The sequence below is a fragment of the Lynx canadensis genome, chromosome A2 (assembly GCF_007474595.2).
Source record: "Lynx canadensis isolate LIC74 chromosome A2, mLynCan4.pri.v2, whole genome shotgun sequence".
NCBI lineage: Eukaryota > Metazoa > Chordata > Mammalia > Carnivora > Felidae > Lynx > Lynx canadensis.
This window is the reverse complement of record NC_044304.2, coordinates 138,135,052-138,157,784: the sequence shown is the minus strand read 5'-3', so window position 1 is coordinate 138,157,784 and position 22,733 is coordinate 138,135,052. Positions and strand designations below refer to the sequence as shown.

The following is a 22,733-nucleotide window of genomic DNA, read 5'->3' as shown; positions in this document are numbered from 1 at the left end:
AAAATTTGTTGGCCAAACCTGTGTTTATGTTTTGAAAAATTTTTGAAAATTTAGTGGTTAATCAATCCAAGTTGGGTAATCTTTGTGATGTGGACTTTTGGTCAACAACTCTTTCTACAGAGATAATGGAAACTTGTAATTTAATGTCTGAATTTATTAAGCAGTTATATTAGTTAAACTAGGTGATATGCAAATAGATGGATCAACTGTTTAGTAGCTAAAGTTTTAATGGTAAATATAGGATTCTTGCTAATGATTTTGTTACTGTGGATGTTCAGTCAGCTGCTGAATGATCACTTATGGAGGACCATACAGTCGTGGAGAGATTCAGCCATGCCTGATCTGTTTGCGTGTGTTATGAGCATTATTGTTCAGAAGTGTTCCATTATAGGGTCCTTGGCTGCATTTTTGTCATCAACATAGAATGTACACACATCGTTAGGTAATGAGAGAGGTGAGTTTGGCTCTGGGTACAAAAATTTAAGAAATCTAACGTTTAATCTTCTGTAAGTTAAGAAAATATTTTTGTAGTTGCTGAGCCTGACCAGTCATTCTTTTGCAGTTTAAATGCTGCGGGGTGGTGTACTTCACCGACTGGCTGGAAATGACAGAGATGGACTGGCCCCCAGATTCCTGTTGTGTTAGGGAATTCCCAGGATGTTCCAAACAGGCTCACCAGGAAGATCTCAGTGACCTTTATCAAGAGGTAAGGCCATATGTTGTGAACTTATCATGCATACAAGTTTTCTTATAATGACTTTTAGGTAAAGAATCAACAATTTGCCAATGAAATTTTCCTCTTCTATCTAAATATAAAGGCCCTTAAAATTATTCTCTAATTTGTGGAGAAACAGGATAGCACTAAAAATCAGTATAAAATCATCATGTGTTAACAAAGGAAATCGGTGGGGGGTAGGGGGTGCCTGGGTGGCTCAATCAGTTAAGTGTCCAACTTCGGCTCAGGTCATGATCTCGTGGTTTGTGAATTCAAGCCCTGCATGAGGCTCTGCGTTGACAGCTCAGAGCCTGGACCCAGCTTCAGGTTCTGTGTCTTCCTCTCTCTCTGCCCCTCCCCTGCTCACACTCTGTCTCTCTCAAAAATAAATAAACCTTAAAAAAGAAGTTAAACAAAAAAGGAATTGGGGAAGACTAGATTTAGAATCAATTGGATTTTAAACCGAATTGTCTAGAACCAAGTTCTCTTGCCTCCTAGGGATCCTTTGGAAACAGGTGCATGCGGAGTATATAAAGAACTCTGAATATTTCAGAAGACAAGGTTTGGAGTTCTTGAACAGACTATGTATTTTAGGGCCTCCACAGAGACGAAAACATATGTAGGAAAAAAAAATCCCATTCATCAAAAAAATCCAACATTCAGGGAAAACGTTGTCCTCTACTCTTCAGTTCCCTCTACTGGCTAATGATCAGCGATGTTAGTTTTAGTTAGCTGATTTAAAGAAATTAGATGCTCACTGGGTTTAAAATCAATCCTCACATGCCCAAGAAAGTTGCCTATCCGCGTTTTCTGGGAAAAATTTTCAGAATCACCAGTTATTCCCTTGTTAGCAGAAGCTTTCCTATTCCTTCCTTTTTAGTGGTGATTTTCAAACTTTGTTAGCAGCAGAATCTTAATTCAAATTAAAATCTAGAACTATACCATCCAGTACAGTCACCAATAGCTACATGTGGCTATTAAAATTAAAATTAAATTAAATTAAAATTTCATTTCGTTAGTTCAAATAGCTACATTTCAAATGCTTAAAAGCCACTTGAGACTTGCAGCTTCAGTATTAGACAATGCAGATATAAGACATTTCCACATTACAGAAAATTTTATTGCAGTCTTGATCTAGAGTGGAAACTCAAAATGTAAATCGGATGTCAGGGAGGGTGCTCAGGCTGAGGGGCTGGGATTATTTCCCAATAACATCTCCAGTCAAGCATCTGGGTATCTAAAAGCACCACTGAAAACCTCCGGCTTACCATAAAGCATGGTGATAAAGAGCAAAACTTTTTTTAAAACAGAACATCCAGATTTATATATATATATTTATGTATTTCAAGACAGTAATCTTAAGAGGCTATATGTCTTTCCCTAAAAATCCTATTGTTCAAAACATCTTTTAGGCTGCCAAAGTCAATTGTAGAGATGCACAAAAATCAGTTTCATTAGTTTATGGTGTAAATTAACTTATTTGAGAAAAATGGCGGATTACCTCCACAAATGATCCATTGTATTTATAGCTTACGTATAAGTAGCTTTTGGCTGTTAAAGAATTCATCTCAGAGGACAAGACTATGTCACATTAAGCATATCCAAAATAAAGTGCTTTGGGCCCTGAAGTGCCACAAAGAAGTGTGCCAAGGATTTTTTAAGGGGTTTAGAATTGTATTTGTTTCCTAGGGCTGCTGTAAGAAAGTACCTCAAAGTGAGTGGCTTAAACAGGAGATACTTATTGTTTCATGGTTCTGAAAGCTAGGAAGCTTGAGATCAGGGTGTCAGGAAGGTTGGTTCCTTCTGAGGGGTGTGAGGAAGAATCTGTTCTATGTCCTTCCCTCAGCTTCCGGCAGTTGGATGACAATCTTTCGTGTTCCTTGGTTGTAGAAGCATCACCCCAATCCCTGCCTTCATATTCACATGGAATTCTCCCTGTTTGTGTAGATCTCCAGATTTCACCTTGTTCATAAAGACACAAGTCATGTTGGAGTAGGGGCCCATCCTCTTTCAGTATGACTTCATCTTAACTAATTACTCTAATGACTCTATTTCAAAATAAGACCACATTTGAGGTTCTGGGGATTAGGACCTCAACATATGCTTTTGTGGGGAACACAACTCAACTCATAACAAGAATTGTTGAAACCACTGAATTACCTAGGTTGCCTGTTTTAAAAGATAATCAAAGAATCATTCGCTCAGTGTCTCTGAGTTCTTTAGTGATTATGCTACATCTTTTTTTTCCAGGTGAAAGTCTGAAATAAGGATGGCCAGCTAACAAGTTCAATAGTTAAGGTCCTGTTCATGCCATAGAACAGAAAACAATGCTTAATATTTCTAAGATATGATTAAATGCGAACATAACTGCGGATATTCAAATACATTATAACTTACCACTAGGTTTTAAAAACACAGATGATTACAGTATAGATATTAAGTGTATATGTGAGTTGAAACCTATCAACTTTCCTAGTGTGACCTTAATCCATTTGTTAGTTTTTAGGAGTGGCAAGTCAGTATGGGAAAATATTGGGCTACAACACTATATATAATCTCTACCCTTTTTTAGTGATTAATACTGATAATATGATTATAACCAATGTTGATCATAAGAATGACAAAACACAAATCAATTTGCCAGATCTTCCCATAAAGTCTGAATATGGACAGATTCACTGCACTTGTGCTTTGTTTAGTTGAAAAGCTTTCAATTAAACGTTTGATAAGTTTTGTTGTTTTTTCTTTTTTTCTGCTGTAAGAATGCCATTCATTTTTACTAGTTTATCTTAGATTATTTCCGCTGGTAGTATTTGTAATGGAATACCTTACATTCAGGCTGTCTATAATTACTTATTCTATGGATTTTGAGATTGATAGAAGCCATATTATTGTGCATGTGCAAGTTGAGAAGCCAGATTATTTTAAAAGCTTTTTCATATTTTCATCAAAAGATTTTCAGTAGCAAGCCGACATTGCCAGTTACAAGATGTTCTTTAGATAGACTTCCAGCAGAGATGGAGGTTCATTATATCAGAGTAGCTCTGCTTTTGCATTTTATAATTAATAACAGATGCTGGTATTGGTAATGATACAGTGCATAATTATATGCATAGTTGACTTACAAAAGTGGATCACTTAGTAGCTTTATGGTACAAGTACAATTAAACCCATCATTAAAAATAAGACTCAATTCACTTTGCCCTGGAGAACATGTTTCCTAATTGAAGAGTGCCCAGAGACTATCCACCTGGAAGACGGAGGGGTCTAACAGGGAGGAACAAGTGAGGGACAGCTGGAGGTATTTATGTTACTTATTCTGAAGTAGCAGATACTAAGGGGGAGATATTTTAGATGTCTTCAAATATTTCAAAGTTCATCATTCAGAACAGGAACTAGACTTGCTCATTGTTGCTCCAAGGGCCAGACATTACAGGAAGGAAATTTTGAATCAATAGAAGGAAGACCTTGCTCATCAAAATCCGTCCAGTTGTGATACAGGTTCTCTTATAAAATAATGAGTGGCTCATCACTAAAAATATTAAAGTCAAGGTCAGATAACCATGTCATTGGCAGATAGAATGGGTTTTTAAATTAAGAGTGGATCTGGACTAGATGAACTTCAAGGTCCCTTTTATCTTTCATATTCTGTAAGCTCAGAGATAAGAACTGGCTTTCTTCCTGCAATCTTTCTTCAGGAGTCTGAAATCAAGGAAATAAATCATTCTCAACCATCTGGTGGCCTGCATGGTCCCTGACCCAATAATGTTTTATGACACGTTTGAAACCTGTGAAAAATGACAGAGCAGAAATAAAGCAACAATTGCACATTTTAGAAACATTCCCATCAGAAGTATTGTTGGATTTGGCACACAGCTCCTCCAATACCTGTAATGAGCTACGCACTTGTATAAAAGTACAGATGCAAAAATCACAGATGAAAATGTTTCTGACCATCAACCTGGTTCCGTCACATTCATCAACTCACAATGTTTTGTGAGTGCCAGGTGCTATTGGAAATGCTGAGGATATAACAGAGAAGGTTGCAGACAAAATCTCTCCTCCTGCGTAACTTACATTCTAGTTAGGTGTATAGACATTTAGCAAGAAAAAAGCAACAATAAAACTAATCTCAGGTAATGGTAAGCATTTTGAAGACTCTTAAGTAGGGTTGTGTGCTGGAGAATGGCTTTATTGGTGAGGGAGCTACTTAGGATGGTTAGGAACCCACTCTTTTAGGAAGTGACATTTGAATGATGAGCAGTCGATGAGAAGGCTACAGCCATGCAAAGATCCACTGAAGGGGCACCTGGGTGGCTCAGTCACTTAAGTATCTGACTCCTGATTTAGGCTCAAGTCACGATCTCGCAATTCATGAGTTCGAGCCCCACATCAGGCTCCATGCTGACAGTGTGCACCTCGGGCTCTGTGTTGACAGTGCAGTGCCTGCTTGGGATTCTCTCTCTCTGCCCCTACCCCATGCATGGAACACCCGTTCCCCGCCTCAAATAAATAAATAAACTTAGAAAAAACAAAAAGATCCACTGGGACACCTGGATGGCTCAGTCGGTTGAGTGTCTGACTTTAGCTCCGGTCATTATCTCACGGTTCGTGGGTTCAAGCCCCGCGTAGGGCTCTGTGCTGACAGCTCAGAACCTGGAGCCTGTTGCAGATTCCGTCTCCTTCTCTCTCTGCCCCGACCCCACTTGTGCTCTGTATCTCTGTCTCTAAAATAAATAAACATTAAAAGAAAATTAAAAAAAAAAAAAAAAAAAGATCCACTGAAGAATTTTTTTAGCCTGTGAAACTGTGAGTGCAAAAACTCACCCAGAGGTAGACTAGTCAGTGATTACTGACTGCTTACTACCCTGTTCTTTGGGATTATTTGTGTAACCACACTCTCTAAATACCAGGTGTTAGACTTGGCCTCAGCAGAACATCAGACTCAAGGTGTATGTTGGTAGAATACAGGACTGAAGTGTCTCTTCCTTCTCTCATCTGCTGAGTTTTCCACCATGTCATTACTAAAGTTCTCTGTCTAGACTTGATCTGGAGAAGAAAAACAGAGAGACTGAGAAAGAAAGAAAGCTAGCAAAGTGTGGACTGTCAACCTCTTGCCCGTGGACCTGTGCTCTTCTTGGATGGGCTTCAAGGGAAAGGTGATAGTGCTGAAATTGTTTTCAATATTTTATATGCATTTTTTTCAATGACTCGTATCCTTAGCTTTCATCAGCTTTTCTTGGGGTTTCATACCAAAAAGTGTGAAGAACCACAGTTGTAGAGATAGTTGCAGTGTTTGCTACCCCTGTTATGAAATGAAGAATAAACATCTTTTCAGAGGGATTGGAATGCAATTTTCTTCCTCCGTACGCCGCCTCAAGAAAAATGAATGCAAGTAAACAAGTTCACAACAGGCCCTCCTTCAAATGGACCAACTCAAAATGTAAAACAAAGAGGAACAGAGAGTAAAGTAAAATGTACCTCCAAAGAAACATGCCTTCGTTTTGTAGTTAGGAGAAAGACCACTGTTAAAAGATATTGTTGGCTTCTTCGGAAAAGTAGTATTCACAGCAGTTTATGTGAGGGCTGGATAGAGAGATGGTTTCCACGCAGCTGGGTGCCTTTGAAACACTTTCCCTCCATTTTACTTATCTTATTTATTTTTAATTTTTTTATGTTTATTTATTTTTGAGAGAGAGAGACAGAGTGAGAGCAGGGGAAGGGCAGAGAGAGAGAGGGAGACACAGAATCCTAAGCAAGCTCCAGGCTCTGAGCTGACAGTACAGAGCCTGATGAGAGCCTGACCCACAAGCCATGAGATCATGACCTGAGCTGAATTCAGATGCTTAACTGACTGAGCTACTCAGGCACCCTTATTTTATTTTTTTTTTAAGTTTATTTATTTATTTTGAAAGAGAGAGAGCAAGTAGGGGAGGGGCAGGGAGAGAGAGAGAGAGAGAGAGAGAGAGAGAGAGAATCCCAGGTAGGCCCCACACTGTTGGTGTAGAATCTGATGTGGGGCTCGAACTCACAAACCATGAGATCATGAGCTGAGCCAAAGTCAGACGCTTAACCGACTGAGCCACCCAGGTGCCCCTGGATTACTTTCCCTTTAGACCCTTAGTCTTTATATGTTCCATGTGATGTTGGGTTTGAATAGCAAATATTCTTTATAATTCCCCAAGGAATTTTGCCCCAAACCACTTCTGCCTCTGAGTAACAGAAAACTTGTATGGATAGGGTGATAGGGAAGGCCAGGAAGCATGGAAGTGAAGGGATGTGATCTCTCTGAGCCTCCGTTTACAGCACGAAGAACCCAGATGGTGACAAGCATCTAGAGGTCCATGGTACTCCCAGAAGGTACATGGACATATTAGGGATGCTCCCCCAGGTTAAAGGTGGGCCAGCTCATGATGAACCCATGTGGGATGGTTCGTTCTAAGTTTTTGTTCTCTCTGTTGTGTGTTCTCTTCCGTGTGAGCTGAGTCATGAACTCATGCTGTCGTCCCTCACAGATTGGAGGTCCTGTGCCTCCTTATCTCCTTTGTACCCTGTTGTGGTCAGCAAATGGTATTTGCTTCATAATCTGTGCATATGTACTTTTCTGGGCAGCATCTTAGCCTTAAACACCTTTGACGAACACTCTTCTATTAACAGTTAGAAAAGTGAGTCAACTCTGTGTATAGTCTGCTTTGACTAATAGAAACAACTTTGATTTTATAATTTTCATACACAACATCCTAAACACAGAAATATTTCCTTAGCAATTCTTTGTGGTGGAGACACGACATACATTGTAGATCCAAAAGGAGATGGTAGGGAATAGGGGTATGGCTTTCTGGCAAGTTCTACATAGTTATGAGATTGATTATTTTTCTCCCAGGTAACCCTGCTCTTAAATTACTAGTAGTAGGATTCTTTAGGACCAAGTACATCACCACACAAAAAAAACAACATGAGGGGCTAATGTTGAAAGATAAGTGTGAGACCAGAAGCCCGAAGTAACAGTTTAGACCCCTGGCTAGGGACTGGCCAGTTGCATTAACATGAAGTTAACCAAGTCTGCATAGTAATGATCCTCATACCAGTGGTTATAATAAGAGATAGGAATTGGTGACTTTAAACTGGAGCACAAGAAGGATCCAGACATGGGTAGGTAATCTTTAATTACCATTTTTTTATATTTGTGAGATATGCATCGGGAACACAGAGGGGCTAGTCTTTCCCTGAGATAAGCAGGTGTTAGCCATGTGGAGAAAATATTTGGGTGGCACGGCCGGAAAGGGGCAAGCAAAGAGGCAATCGTGCCAAGTTAGAGCTGGAGCCTGGGGCGAGAGGGCCTTCCTGGCTTGCTGGCCAGGGCAGGCGCTGGATTACGCTGGATTACGAAGAGCCCCGTAAATCCTGCTACCGCATGAATTTTATGCTAAAGTCTGTGAGTAGTTGCCAAGTAGAAAGGCAAGCACATTCACAAATTTGAGGCATTATTATGACAGGAAAGCTTAACGCTGAGTAGTCATGGGATTCTGATTTATTAATAATGAGGCTCCATTCTCAGATAAACACACACAGAACCTCCTGCACAGATAGTAATCGGTAGGCAGCTTTCAGGCTCAGTGGTTATTTAGATGGAATATCCCCAAGAAGTTCCATTCACAGGGTTCTTTTATATGAAGTCAAAGACACTCCCTCCTGCCTCTCTGCTGACTTCATTATCTCCTCAGCAACTGCCCGCAGGGGTCAGGTTCACTCTGACTTGGGGTGATATCTGTTTTATCATTCAGAGCCCTGCAGGACCAGTTTGTGCTTGGTGGGGGGAACATCCCTTTTATCTTCAGGCTTTGCTTTATCTAATGGGGCCTTGAACTGTTCTGCTGATTTTGCCTAAGGTATACAAATGCGTTCTTCTTTTCTTTCCCTCTCTTTCTGGCACAGTTCACTTGTAGGTTTCCCGTTACCTAGTCACCGTTCAAATGGCTTTTCTTCTTTTGCTTTGTTAATGAAGACTTGCAAGGTTTACCTTTAGAATTTACTCATAAGAAGGCCATTTTAATATTTTGACCTGAAAGAAGTACTTCACAAAATAACAATTTTAGATTTGTGCCTTGAAATTATTGTGTCGCCCTTGTGAAGAGGAGTGGAGCTAAGGAGTAGGTGTTGAGGCCTGGAAGAGAGGTAGGAAACTGTTGCAGGTGATTCATGTGAGTGATGATAAGGGCTGGGATTCAGGTTGTGCCATTGAGGACAGAGGGAAGGGATGAATGTGAGTGATTTGAGGGGGAATAAACAAAACGATGAATTGGTTGTGCAGAGCGAATGACAGGGAAGCTGTAAGGACACTAGCCTTGGACTCGGATCCTGGTTGGATAAAGAAGCCATTTACTGAGGAGATAGGTTGGATTTGATTGGGTCCTTCTTGGAAATGCTGGGTTTAAGGTTCCTGTCAAGTACTTGGTGTGCAGAAACCAGTAGAAAATATAAAGCTCAGTAGACCTAATTCAGTCACAGATGTGGATTTTGTGTGGACCGATCAGGGAAAGAGCTAATTCCATATGCAATGAGTTGAATAAGGTGGGAGTCTATTTTTCTCCCATAAACCAGTCAGGTGGGCCAGACTGCCAGACAGCTCTGCTGCCTTCATCCAGGGACCCAGGATAGTGAGACAATTCCACCTTTTTTTAATACCTGCCTTCCAAAATTGCTCCTGTTTTTCTCTAATTCCGGTCAGAGGGAAGGAAGACATGGGAAGGAGAACATCCAGTGTGTGCAGCTCTACACTCATCACCTCTGCTCACATTCCATTGGCAAGGGCTCACTTGGCCCTGCTGAGTTGCAAGGGAGGCTGGGAAATGTGGCCTCTGGCTAGGAGACTGCATTCCCATAGACAACACTGATTACTATGAAGAAGTAGAAAACAGCCTGGAGCAGGTGGGGGGGACTAACAGTTTACAGGTGTTATCAGTGTAGATGAGGCAATGAATGCATGGGGAGGAGATCAGGTCCCACAAAGAGATGGTGTGACATATGCGACAGAGGACAAAATTTAGGGAGTGGCACCACTTGGGCAGAGGAGGAGCCCCACCTGTTGAAGTCAAGGAAGGAGAGGGTTTTAGGAATGAGTTTTCTTGAGTGAGGAAGCATGGCTCAGACAGAGGTGAAGATCAGGCTCTGAAGTCAGACTCTTGAGGTTAAATCTTCACTCTGTGCCTTACTAGCTGTGTGATCGCGAGCAAGGTGTTCCTGTCTCTGTGTTTCATTCTTTTCGCCTACAAAATGAGGATAACCAAAGTACCCATCTCAAGGTTGTCTGGAGAGTGAATGAACATATTAAAGCCATTAGAACAGTGCCTGTTTGTAGTAAATCCTACCAGTCATAGCTGAGAGTTAAGGTAGATTAGGGATTGGAAAGTCCACCTAGGAATTTTTAAATAAGGTACACATTTATATAGCTCTATAAACATGCATTACCTCATTAAAGCCCTAAAATAGTTCCATTAAGGTGCGGTATTATTATCTCCATTTTACAGATGAGAAAAGTGAGACACAAAGAGGCTAAGTGACGTAGTCCTGTGTCATAGCTAGTCAGTGACTGAGCTTAGATCTATTTGATTCCAAAGCCCAGATTTTAGACACTAAAATTTTGAGATATGGAATACATGGTGAGGAATAAGCTGAATGTTTGTAGATTTTTTTTCACTTGTAAACCTCAATGGCTTAATTTGTATAATGAGATAATAATACCTACCTCACTCTTGCATTACAAAGATAAATCAAGCTTTGTAATGAGAAACCCTTAGCAAACCACTTGGCATATAATAAACACAAATCTCCAATGCATGGCGGTAGCTAATGACAGTAATGACAATAATAACTGTTAATTTTTAACATTTATTAAAGTAAATAGAATAATTAACGATCTATAATTAGATCTTTAACTAGCCAAATTGCACCCGGTTTTGCTAGTTAAAGACAGGAAGGGTAAGCATTTTCTGGTTCTATATATCTGTGCTGGCTGAAGGTAGATTTTGAGGTCAAGATTTTGGGGCCTTCATGTGGTTTCTGACTTCACTTGTTTTAACACCTCCCTTCTTCTTATAGATGAAATTTAGGTGGCCAAAGGGCCCAATGAGAGATAACGTTTGAATGAACAGCTCGTAAATGTGCTTCTGCTCAGTCAATCAGGGAGCGCCTGCTGCAGGAGCCGGCCTCACAAGGGAGAACAGCACTGTCTGGCTTTTCTGACTCTGTCGTCTCTTTACAACCACATCTTTCTGCAAAAATTGAAAAATATTCAGTAGATGCAGTCTTTTAAATTTGGTGATTCTGTCTATCCAATGGGGATATTGTGAGAATTAATAGAGATACCAGGGACCGTCATTAAGAAATAGGAAGACTTTTTCTACTGCATTTCCGATGCACGGGTTTGGTTAGCCTTACCCTTAACGAGAACAGAAAGTCCTATGGTGAATTTTATTACTTGCTATTTAATTTTTTTAAAGGAAGGATTCATTTCCCTGCAGCACTTATGATTATCAGTGGAGAACATTTGGTCCAACCTGTGTAAAGATCACAGACTCATGAAGCACATTCACTTTTTTAATTTTAGAAGAAATAAGGCCGAAGATTATATATTTGTACGTGATAATTAACACAGTCATTTCAAACTTGAGAGCCACGTTTATTACCAAACATCAATTAGAAAAATATCAATACTGGCATGTATTGGCACCTAGACTTAATTCATACTTTATCTTCATAAGCTGATTAGAAGTCTGCCTAATTTTTTTCTCTGTTGCTTGTGAATATTGAATAACAAAAAGCCATGGGGTGCTTCCAATTTTAGAAAATCATTTTGGAGATAGATCAGAGCATAATTTCAAGTGTATCATTTCCTCAAGTAAAATGAGGCATCCTGACATGCCTTCCAATAGATTCTAGGAAACGTAGGGATTAGTGATTTTTTTCTCTAATAAAAAGTTAGTGTTATTATTTATAGTTAATAGTTGACCAGAATTTTAATACTGCAGCAAGTAAAGTAGGTTAGACCACATGCGTATTCATACCTTTGAGTTTTCTGAAGTTATTAATGTAGGACTAACATAGCTTTATGTAGGAAGAAAACGCATTCAAGGTGAATCAACTTAGAGTATTTTATTTTGAGAAAAGCAAATAAGTGTAATTGAGTTCTTTCCAATTCTGAATAAAACACCCTTTGTGAAATGGAATGCGGTTTTGAACTCTAACATTTCTGTTTCCTCTTTGACTCACTCAACAGAAATGTTTGTTTATGCAACTAAATCTCTATGAATAGTACAATAGAGTGTATAGAGACACATCTGTATTTTTTTTTTTCTTCTCTAGACTTGGTGTCTTGGTTTTCAGGAAAAGTGTCCATGTCTGCACTGAAAAGTGTAAACCTTATGCATGATTATCTGACTGACTGAAAATAAGCTCACAACTTGTGTTCAGACTGATTTTATTCAATGGCACGGAATGGAAGAGAGCGGCTAAGGAGGACAATGCTTATATAGAAATCCAGAAAAATATTGTCCTCAAGAAGAGGACTATTCTTTTGGAAAATTAATCCTTAACTTTAAGTAATTGTGTAAATGATTCACAAATATTCAGCACGATGCCTGATGTACTGCAAATTTCTACAATGCCCTCTGAATCATCAAAAAAATATAAAATTGTGTGCAGTATAGAGAGATTTGTATTTAATGAATTCTAATGACAAACTTAAGTATTAAAATTCTGTCTTGCTTGAGGGGTTATCTGTATGCCTTATAAACTAAATGAGGTAGTGATAAGGCTGACATATTGTTACATAAATTGAGGAATCTAAGACCTTTGCCTTGAATAAACAGCCCTTGCCCACCTTGATGTGGAAATAATCTTTAGTGTCCCCAAGATCCAGAAGGAGGCCGGGTCCTTACTATGTGTCATATGATACGATCCCATGTCCACACTTCTGGGGAACCTGACAAAGCTTTTTGCCCAGGATCCAAACTCATTCAAACAGTCTTGGTTGTCCTAATGTAGTAGTGAGTCACAGAGTCGGGACACCGAGGTTTTTCTTTCCAGGAAGCAGCTTTGTTCATGTCAGCACGGGCTCAGAGGGCTAAGACCCAAAAGGCTGAGCCCTGGGAGCAGTAGGGGGTTGCCTCTTGTACAGTTTTTGCTCCTTTGTCTCCCATATATGGTAACATACAGTCTGAATGTGCAGTCTGTGTTACAGAGCCATGAGGAATGTCATGCATGCACACATAGCCAGGTTGCCTTCCCATGTCTCGAGATGTTCACCACATTTCTTAGGGAGGTGCTCTGCCACACTAATATTTTACTGCATTTTCTAGTTTTTAAAGTTAAAAATCAGTGTTATTTTCAAAGAAACATGGACCAAATCAGCACAATCCAAAAAGAGCTCAGTAGGCTGATGACATGTATATATCTGGAAAACTTGAGGGAATTGGGAATATTTAGTTTGGAGAAGAGAATAGTTCAAGGGAAAGTGATGGCTCTTCAAATATGACTCTCTACCTTATAGAAGAGTTTGAGAGCAGACCCAGGACCAATGCATCTTATTAAGAAGATAGGTTCCAATAAGGAAAAGCTTAAGTATTAATGTTGTTCAAGCGTGGACAAAACTGTCTAGTGGGGCAGTGAATTCCTCTCATTCGAAGTGCATTTTCGTTGAAGACTTTTTTTTGTTTGTATGGGAGTCATTCTTTCCTGTATCTTTGCACACCTTGTAATTTTTGTTATTGTTGTTGAGAACTGGACATTGTAAATAATATAATGTGGCAACTCTGGAAATCAGATTCTCCTCCCTCCCAAGAGTTTGTTGTTGCTTGTTTATTCATTAGTGACCTTCCTGAATCAATTCTGTAAAATCTGTATTCTTTGTCATGTGTGGCCACTAAAGTCTGCCCTGTTAACTTAGGGACAGTTAATGAATGATCAGAGATTTCCTTAAGATGCCTGGAACTAATAAGCCTCCCGGTCTTTGTCAAGGGTGCGCAGAGCCTCAAAGTTAGCCAGAGGTAAGATTGCAGGGCCTTCTTAGGTCTTCCCTTAGCATGCACACGGCCCTGAACATAAGCACGGCCCTGTTCTTGTGTGTAACTTTGGAAAGTTCCACAAGTATCCCAGAGGTTTGCCAAGGTCCCTGTGGACTTCTCATTCCCCCAGATTTTCTTTTTAAGCTTTTTGACCAGCTCATTTTGTGCAGTTATTATGCACTGCCTCAGGCAGCCTCAGTGTTCCTCTGGGTGCTTTTGACAAATACCCCCAGGGAAAAGGCTGTTGCCCGGTTGAGCTCCAACTCAGGTTCAAATAAAAACAACCTTGCAAATGAGGTCTTCCAGGGTACCGCCAGATAGGACAAATAATGACAGTTATCTGAGACTGGGGCTTTGAAGGAGCTCCAGTCATATTCTGTTGCCTCTGGCTTCCAGGCCACTGGTTTTCACCATAATTATGGGCTGTTGATTTTCAAGGCTGCTGCAGAGCTGGGGAGAGGGGATGGGATAGGGCTAATTACAATGTGACAGCTTGCTGTTCTTACTGAGACTCAGGTACTTCTGAATAATGCTCCTCAGGTGGCTACAAGCTTTGGTTAATTTTCAGAGTTCTAAAAAAGTTGATTGTGACAATTTTTGCTAATGCTTTCATTACTTATGTGGAAGAGAAACTATATAGAGGTCCTTTCTCTGCCAGTTTTGTTGATGTTGTTCTGGAAGTGGTTTTTAGCCATATTTTTAAAGGTTAAAACTTGAACTTATTAACTTACAAGGTCTCCTCCCACTCTAGAACATTCAGTGTTAGCTAGTATATCACATCCCCCAAACCATCCCAGAGGATATAGTTTACTATACCTTTTTTACAAATGTGGTTGTTTAAAATATAATTAGAACAGACTTTCCCCAAAGCCAAAATATGAAACACAATAGACTGTAGTTTGGTTATCAGTCTCTCCTTGATTTTACTCACTGATTTAAACAAGAAACGTTACCTTTCCTGCACAGTTTTTCAAGTTAGAATGAGTTAGCCAAAAGGGGTGGGAGATCTTATGACAATAAGAACTATATATCATGATAATGCTACCCCATTCATAACATGGTGCCACAAAAGAAGAAGAAGAAGAAGAACTATACAGGTAAAATTTAAGTACCAGTGACAACTGAAAAAGTAAAAATCAAATGATAATTGACTTATGGTATTTCACAGGATTGAATCATTAGCATATGTATTTCTTGAATGGTTTACATTTAATTCTGAAGTTTATTTTAATTATTATTACCAAATTATTGATTTATCTATTCTAACTAATCCTTTATTTACTTATTAAACATCCATTTTTATTCTAAGTACTGATGAATATAGGTAAGGAATTAACTAAACATAATCCGCTGCCATTTTATATCCATTTCTTTTTTCTAAAGATGGATGTGGTGATCTGGTACTGCCTTACTTAGCAATGATGTTAAATAATGTATCTATATAAATTAATTTCCGGTTGTTTGAAGCTAAAGCTTTTAAATTTAACTATCTTTAATGTGACCCTTTCCAAACTGTATAAAATGGCTTTTGGGGCTCCTGGGTGGCTCAGTTGGTTAAGCTTCCGACTCTCGGTTTCAGCTCAGGTCATGATCTCATGGTTCGCGGTTCGTGGGTTTGCGCCCCACATTGGGCTGTGCTGATGGTGCAGATCCTGCTTGGGATTCTCTCTCTGTTCCTTCTCCACTTGTGCATGCTCTCTCTCTCTCTCAAAAGAAATAAATAAACCAAAAAGAAATTAATACTTCTCTGCTCCATGAGAAGGCTAGTGATCTAATGTATCAGTGGCAAATAATCATTTTAGATAGTTACTTCACTGCCCAGAAAAACAGCATCAGCCACTTTGGCTACTGTGAGCAAGGGCTGTTGCATCAATACTCAGAGATGGCACAATGCTGTGATTTGGTATTTTCATTCTCTTTTAAAAAATGTTGTACCTTCCTTGTACCTGTTTATTCATACTTGCTTTTTATAGATTTTCTATCATTTTATTTTTTGATTTTTAATTTAATTTAATTTTTTTTTTTTGGGGGGGGGAGTGCACAGAGAGAGGGAGACACAGAATTCTAAGCAGGCTCCAGGATCGAAGCTGTAAGCACAGAGCCCAACATGGGACTCCAACTCCCCAAACCAAGATCACGACCTGAGAAATGCTTAACTGACTGAGCCACCCAGGCGGCCTAATTTTTTACCTATTTTAATTTGAGCTTTCTAATCCTTAGTGGGCCTGGTGTGGGAAACAAAGACAGAGGAAATGGCAGATAGAATTTAATTTCCTTATAACCTGCAGCCCATTGACAAATACTTGAGGCTGGCAGAGTAAAGTGTTTCTCCAGGAACTCCCTGCTGTCTTAATGTTAATGCTTTGCTAGAGGGAAAAACAACCTTAGCTTGACAATAGCTAGGCCTCCAGTATCCTGGGAGTCTTCTTTAGCATAGGAAAATCTCACTGGAAACTTCCTCTGGACTTTACTTCCCCCAACCCCATAGTATAAAACCAGTCTCTCCTCATGGTCCCGGGTAGCTCTTTCTGCCCACCAGTCCTGTCCCCGTGCTTTAATAAAATCACCCTTTTGCACTGAAGACATCTTCAAGAATTCTTTCTTGGCCATTGGCTCCAGACGCCCCACAATCACCCCAAAAAACCTCATCAGGTTAGATGAGAAAACTGAAGCACAGAGAGATTAAGTAACGTGTCCAAAGTCACATAGCTTGTAAGTGGAGCAGGGATATGAAACTCAGAATTCTGGCTCTGCGGTTCATGGTCTTAACTATTATTCTATACTGTGTCATGCAAGGATACTTGTTAGAATTACACATAAACATAAGGGTGAGAGGGCTCTGATGAACTAGCTCAATGAAATTCTTTGAAAGGTATTTGAACTTCGGTGAATTTTCTCTGTGACAGCTATTTTGGTTTCCCACAGACTGTGTGTGCATGTGTGTGCATACATGCATTTTGTGTGTGTATTAAAAAGGTAAGATGGCCGAAGAAGTGATTTTATTAAACCCATGTTAAGTAGTATTAAATTATAAATATTTTAAGTTCATTTTTGGTGAAATTGATGAAGTTTAACTAATCTTTTGCTGTTAATTTGTATTACATGATTTACCAGAAAAAGTTCTTGAAGCATGTCTAGGACTCGTTTTACATGATTTTGTATTTCTTGAACATAATGACTTATTGGAGTAAAGTTACTGATCAATGCCTTTGGAAATCTAAGAATTATGTATTGTTCATTCTTCTTCTCCAACATAATGCACAGATTCACAACTGATTCAGTAGTCTTGCTTCCCTTGATTTAGTTGAGTTCTTTCTGAAATCTAGAGAAGAAAACAAGGAGGCAATTTAAAAAAAATTTTTGTTTTGTTTATTTTTGAGAGAGAGAAACAACACGAGCAGGGGAGGGACAGAGAGAGAGAGAGGGAGACACAGAATCCGAAGCAGGCTCCAGGTTCTGAGCTGTCAGCACAGAGCCCGATGTGGGGCTCGAACTCATGAACCATGAGATCATGACCCGAGCCGAAGTTGGACGCTTATCCAACTTATCCCCAAGGAGGAAATTTTCAATGTAATTATCAATTTCTTTTTATTCAAGTAGCTGCCTCAATAGGGTAAGCAGAATGAATCACTGCACAAACTCAGAACAAAAGTTTTGAAAAGTCAAGTTCTTCTTGTTAGGAGATAATTTCCCATGGGTCTCTTGCATTTCTTCATGTCTTATATGCAGAAGCAATGGATGCCTTTGTTCTGGACTATCTTTTCAAGGGCTTTTGCACAGAAACAGCCTTGAAGATAGAGATGGTGTCTCCCTTCAAAGGAAAGGGCAGGTTTATTTACTGTCCAGTATAATAAAGATGATATCTTTCTCCGATGCAAAGGACATTTATGCTTACTGCCCAGTATGAAAGATTAGGGTTCCCTAAACTTCAGGTTTCTCTTTCATAATGCAGTCCACTGTGTGCAGGCATCATCTGGTTGTCTCCATGTTGCACTTGGATCTCGAGGAACTGGCACATACTCTGGCTGTTGCTATTGCTATGAGTAATAAAGTCCTTGGCCTCTGTCTTCTGCCAAAGTCCATGAAACTGTGGCAGGCAAATTTGTTCTCTTCCAAGTAGAGCAAAGACTCAGAATCTTCCAAGTCCTTGAAATTTATTATTATAAAATTCTTTCCTAGATTTTCACCTTCATTTAGAATCAGCTTCCCTTTGGAAGAGGGAATTATCATTTCTTTGTGGTGGATTCAATAGAGACTTGGCAGGTTCTCTCTGCTTTGTTCACTGGAGAAGTGACTTGGACAGTTGTTAGTTGCATTCTCCCTCCTTTCCTTTGCACCTCCTGCCCCCGCCGTTATCTTTAGTCATAGTTTTTCTTTCCCTTTTTTCCCCTCTTCTGTTTTTCTTTCAAAATTCTCTTCTCTCTACCACAAGCACTCCTTAGCCTTTTATACTTAAAATTAAATACAAACAGAAACTTTGCTAATCCTTTCAAGTCAGGTGTCTTTAGCGTGTAGGGAAACTAAAGATACTTTTCAAACCCTTACTTGGGGTACCCAGGTGGGTCAGTTAGTTAAGCATCCAACTCTTGATTTTGGCTCAGATCAAGATCTCAAAATCGTGAGATTGAGGACTGTGTCGGGCTCCATGCTGGGTGTGGAGCCTGCTTAAGATTCCTTCTCTCCCTCTCCATCTTCCCCTCCCTGGTTTGCTCACGTATGCACTCTGTCTGTAAATAAATAAATAAATAAATCCAACAAAGACTCGATGCCGTGCCAGGAACACCCCTCCCCCCATTTTGTATTTCTTCTCAGGCAGTGGACAGAAGTGTGTGATGGTAGGTGAAAGGGAATAGATTAATTTCCACCTATCAGCAAGTTTCAGCAGCAGACTGGGCAAACGTTCCTGATCCTTGGGGACGAGTCTGTGACCAAATGAGCTGCCGGAGTCCAGCTCCAGCAGGTCCAGGGGTTCCCGAAGGATGAACGGCGTCGGCGAAAAAGTGAAAATAAAACAAAACAAAAAAAAAATGGACACAGACAACAGCAGTGTGTTGAACTGGCCGATTTATTGCAGTAAACGTGGCATTATATATGCTAGTGATTCCCTTGTAACATACGTCATCTATGTTTTTCTAACATCATCTAATTTTGAAAACGTTCCTTTGTATAATTACCCCATAAGGAATAACATGATTGTTTTTCCGTAACGTGCCCTCCTGCCCTTTGCTTATTGATTAATTTCTTTTATTGTTTTTATTATGTATCTATGTTTATAATCTCTTAAGTATTTGCTTTGCTGTTTTCACGAAAGGTCATTTATCTCTCAACACCTCAAGTGGAACAGTTACAGGGACATTACCTCTTAGTTTCCCTGAACCATTCGTGGTTTTGAAGAACAAAAGTGTTCGCCTGGATCTGAGGTGCCTGGAAGGGGGCCAAGAGGGCCTTAGAAACCCACGCCTTATACATTCTCAGAGAGACAATGCACCTAGGAACCAATGAACCATTCTGTAGCTTAACCGACTAGGTTCGTCATCATCTGGAATGCCTCCGGGGGCCAAGTGGGCCCAGGGGTCAGAGTGACCTGTGTCCATAGATACACTCCTTAGTTACCGGAGTGGGGCTTTCGGATCCATGTGTCTCTCCTTCGTTGGCCGCCTTTGCTGGCAACTGCACGAGGCCATCCTTCCTGCAAGTAGAGGAGTCTCCATAGGGAATGGCAAGGGCTAAACGTAAGGCCGCACAATTTCTTGCGGAACCTTATCTTCTTCCCTAATGGTTCTTTTCCCAGGGGGCCTGCCGAGGGCAATTCCCCAACAGACAATACCCCAGGTACTTTTAAGGCCGAATTACCTAAAAGCGGGAGGACAAGAAGCTTCACTGTCAGCGGGCCACCCTGCAGTCACCAGTCCGTCCACAGCCCGGGCTCTGCCACTCAGGCTGGGTAGCTGGGCTTCCAGCAATGAGCTATAACCTAACAGTGAATACCAACAATAATAAGGAAACATTTTTGCAAAATCTGGATCAGTCTATATCAGCGGTCAGCAATCTATGGCCTGTGCCCCAAATGTGGCCTACTGCTTTTTGGTTCATGAGGTTTCACTGAAAGGCAGCCAGCCATATGCATTCATTTCCATATTGTCTATGGTGGCTTGCTTGTTACGGTGGCAGAGATGAGTGATTGCAATAGAGACCATATGGCCGGCAAAGATTTGCTTCAAGATTTACTATCTGACCTTTTACAAACAAAGACACAAACAAAAGGTTACCAACCGTGCTCTAGTTGTGTTTTGTGCTGGTGATTCTCAATGTCAGGTGGTGAGGAAGACAGAAAAAGGAGTAAGCTCATCAGAATCACCTGGGCAGGCTTTTCAAAAAGTGCTCCTCTCCATCCCCCCTCCAGTTTCTCATAGGTGTTCCCTGCTGAGAGTCACTGTGTTAAACTGTTAAGATTCAAGTTGTTTGGTTCCATTAACTGGCACAGATTGTTTGTTTTCACTATTTGACCCTCCGTGACATACCCAAAGTAATACTGACTGTGTTATTTCTTTTACAGGGTTGTGGGAAGAAAATGTATTCCTTTTTGAGGGGAACCAAACAACTGCAGGTGCTAAGGTTTCTGGGGATCTCCATTGGAGTGACACAGATCCTGGCCATGATTCTCACCATTACTCTGCTCTGGGCTCTCTACTATGATCGAAGGGAGCCTGGGACAGACCAAATGATGTCCCTGAAGAATGACACGACTCAGCACCTGTCATGTCACTCAGTAGAACTGTTGAAACCAAGCCTGTCGAGGATCTTTGAACACACATCTATGGCAAACAGCTTTACTACACACTTCGAGATGGAGGAATTATAGAGGATGTCAAAGAAGGAAACTACAAATTTATTTTATTGGACTCGTGCATTCTTGAGCACACACTTATCTGTTTCAGAAATGTGTAGAAATAAAAATGTTGCCATAAGGAATGCCGGAGCATATAATTTTCTACCCTTTAAAGTGAAGAGGGAAAAATTCCATTTTGTAAGTCACCACCTGGACAACGGTTGATGCCCTTTATAATGCTGAGGACAGATCCAATACCCACTTTATAGCCTGTGTAAGATTTTTACTGAACACAGTTATTCTTTGAGGCTCATGCTTTGGCTTAGTTTGACCAGCATTTCCGCATCCATGTAAACAAGCCATGCTCTGGTGGCATTGGAGCCACAGTAAAGTTTGATTTATTTTCATAAGCTTGCTAGTATATCAAGTACCAATGAACTGCTAACACAGGAAGTTAGGCAGTATTAATGAATTGTATTACTTGGTGACATAGTTTTTGGAGAGTGGGTTGATTATACATAAGAAAACTTTGAAGATTGGTGACTATCTAAATGTGATTTTTTTTCTGGTTACTAAAATATTCTTGTTACTTAACAAGAGCAAATTAACACATTGTCTTAAACTGATCAGGGATCTATGTGTATATAAGAGTCTGTGGTAAGTCTGTATAATTCAGTAGATTTCAGTTCTTATAATGTTAAGAATAACAATTGTGAGTGGAAAGGATAAATTTGTCCTGTATAGCACCATTATTGTTAACCTTTCCTGTAATAGAGCTTTAAAAATCCGTCTTGGGCTTATATTACGTACATAACTGTTAATTTAAATACTTAACCACTAATTTTGAAAGATTGCCAGTGTGATGCATAGGAATCATTTTAAGTCAGAATGTCGTCTGGTCTCTAGGAAATATTCCAAGGAAGTTTGCACATAATGGTAGTTCATTTAGCAAAATCTTGGATGCTGCCTTTCTCCCAAACTAAGGCTCTTTTTGACACTCAACACTTTTTAAAGCCTTTGTCTTCTCCAAACAATAGGCAATAGTCCACAAGTTTGAATACAGCTCCATAGAGAATACTGTCCCTTCTCTCCAGCAAAATGCCAAGAGAATCATTAAAATAAGTGACAATTTAGAGATTTTCTTCGCTTTATTTCACTGATTAAGATACTGTGGTGAATTACACAGATTATTAAATTTTTTACAAGAGTAAAATATATTTATTTGAAATGGGGAGAGTGCATTTTACTGTATTTTGTGTATAATGTTTATTAGAAAATGAAAAGAAAATTAAAATGTGTCAATAAATATTTTCTAGAGAGTAATAATTTGTCTGTGTCTAATTTTTATACACGATGAACACTTTTACCTCTCATGATGATTGGCAAGGGGAGAGAAATATAAGAAGAAATGATTAAGTAAAGTAACAATAATGATTGCCAAACTCTGGAACTAATCTATAAGAGGATGTATCCTCAGTGAGAAAAGACAAAAAGATGCCCACTTACTTTTCAGGTTCGTTTTTGAGCTAAATGATAGATAATGTAGTTGTTTGCTAGAACATAAAAATATGCACATTCATGCTGATTCATCTTCTCAATGTTTTCACATCCCAGTTTCTTCAAGTAACTTTTAGAAGCAAATGAGTCTAAGAAATGCAACATTTGAAATTAACTGCCAGATTTTATCTCTCCCGTAGATTCAAATAAAAACTGAGTAAATTCCTTGCTCAGCCAGAACCAAAAGTGTCCTTTTTTATAATTTCCTCAACATCCAGCTCCCCATAACTTCACCTAAAATGCCCATGGAATTGAGACAGCTATGACTATTATTTGAATTATTTGGATAATGGTCAAATTATCTAAGTGGCTGCTTTTTGGTTGATGTGTCTCAGTCACAGGAAGAACAAGTACATATTGTGTTGACCTCAGTTGAAAATCTGCAAATTTTAAATAAAAGCCAATTTCCACATTTTTAGACTTTAGATTTTTTGATATATTACCTGACTTAGTACTCCAGAGGAGTCAACATAAATTTAGACAGACATCTTATATATACTACACTTGCTTAATGGGAACAAATGACATTTATAGCCGTGGTCTACACGGGCCTCTTACGGTGGCAGTGCAC

The 22,733-nt window shown here is 39.6% G+C and overlaps 1 protein-coding gene across 3 annotated transcripts in view; it reads left to right on the top strand.

Moving 5' to 3' along the window:
• The window catches only part of TSPAN12 (tetraspanin 12), a 65,566-nt gene extending 43,641 nt beyond the window's left edge, over positions 1-21,925 (top strand). For 2 of the 3 annotated variants that reach the window (XM_030308300.1, XM_030308301.1), the window contains 2 exons: positions 563-706; positions 20,333-21,848. In XM_030308300.1, the coding sequence (XP_030164160.1) occupies positions 563-706; positions 20,333-20,638 (450 nt within the window). In that variant the 3' untranslated portion in view covers positions 20,639-21,848. Of the gene's footprint in view, positions 1-562; positions 707-20,332 lie in introns of all 3 variants that reach the window. The other variant, XM_030308299.2, reaches the window with a different exon arrangement.
• Positions 21,926-22,733: the final 808 nt, after the last annotated feature.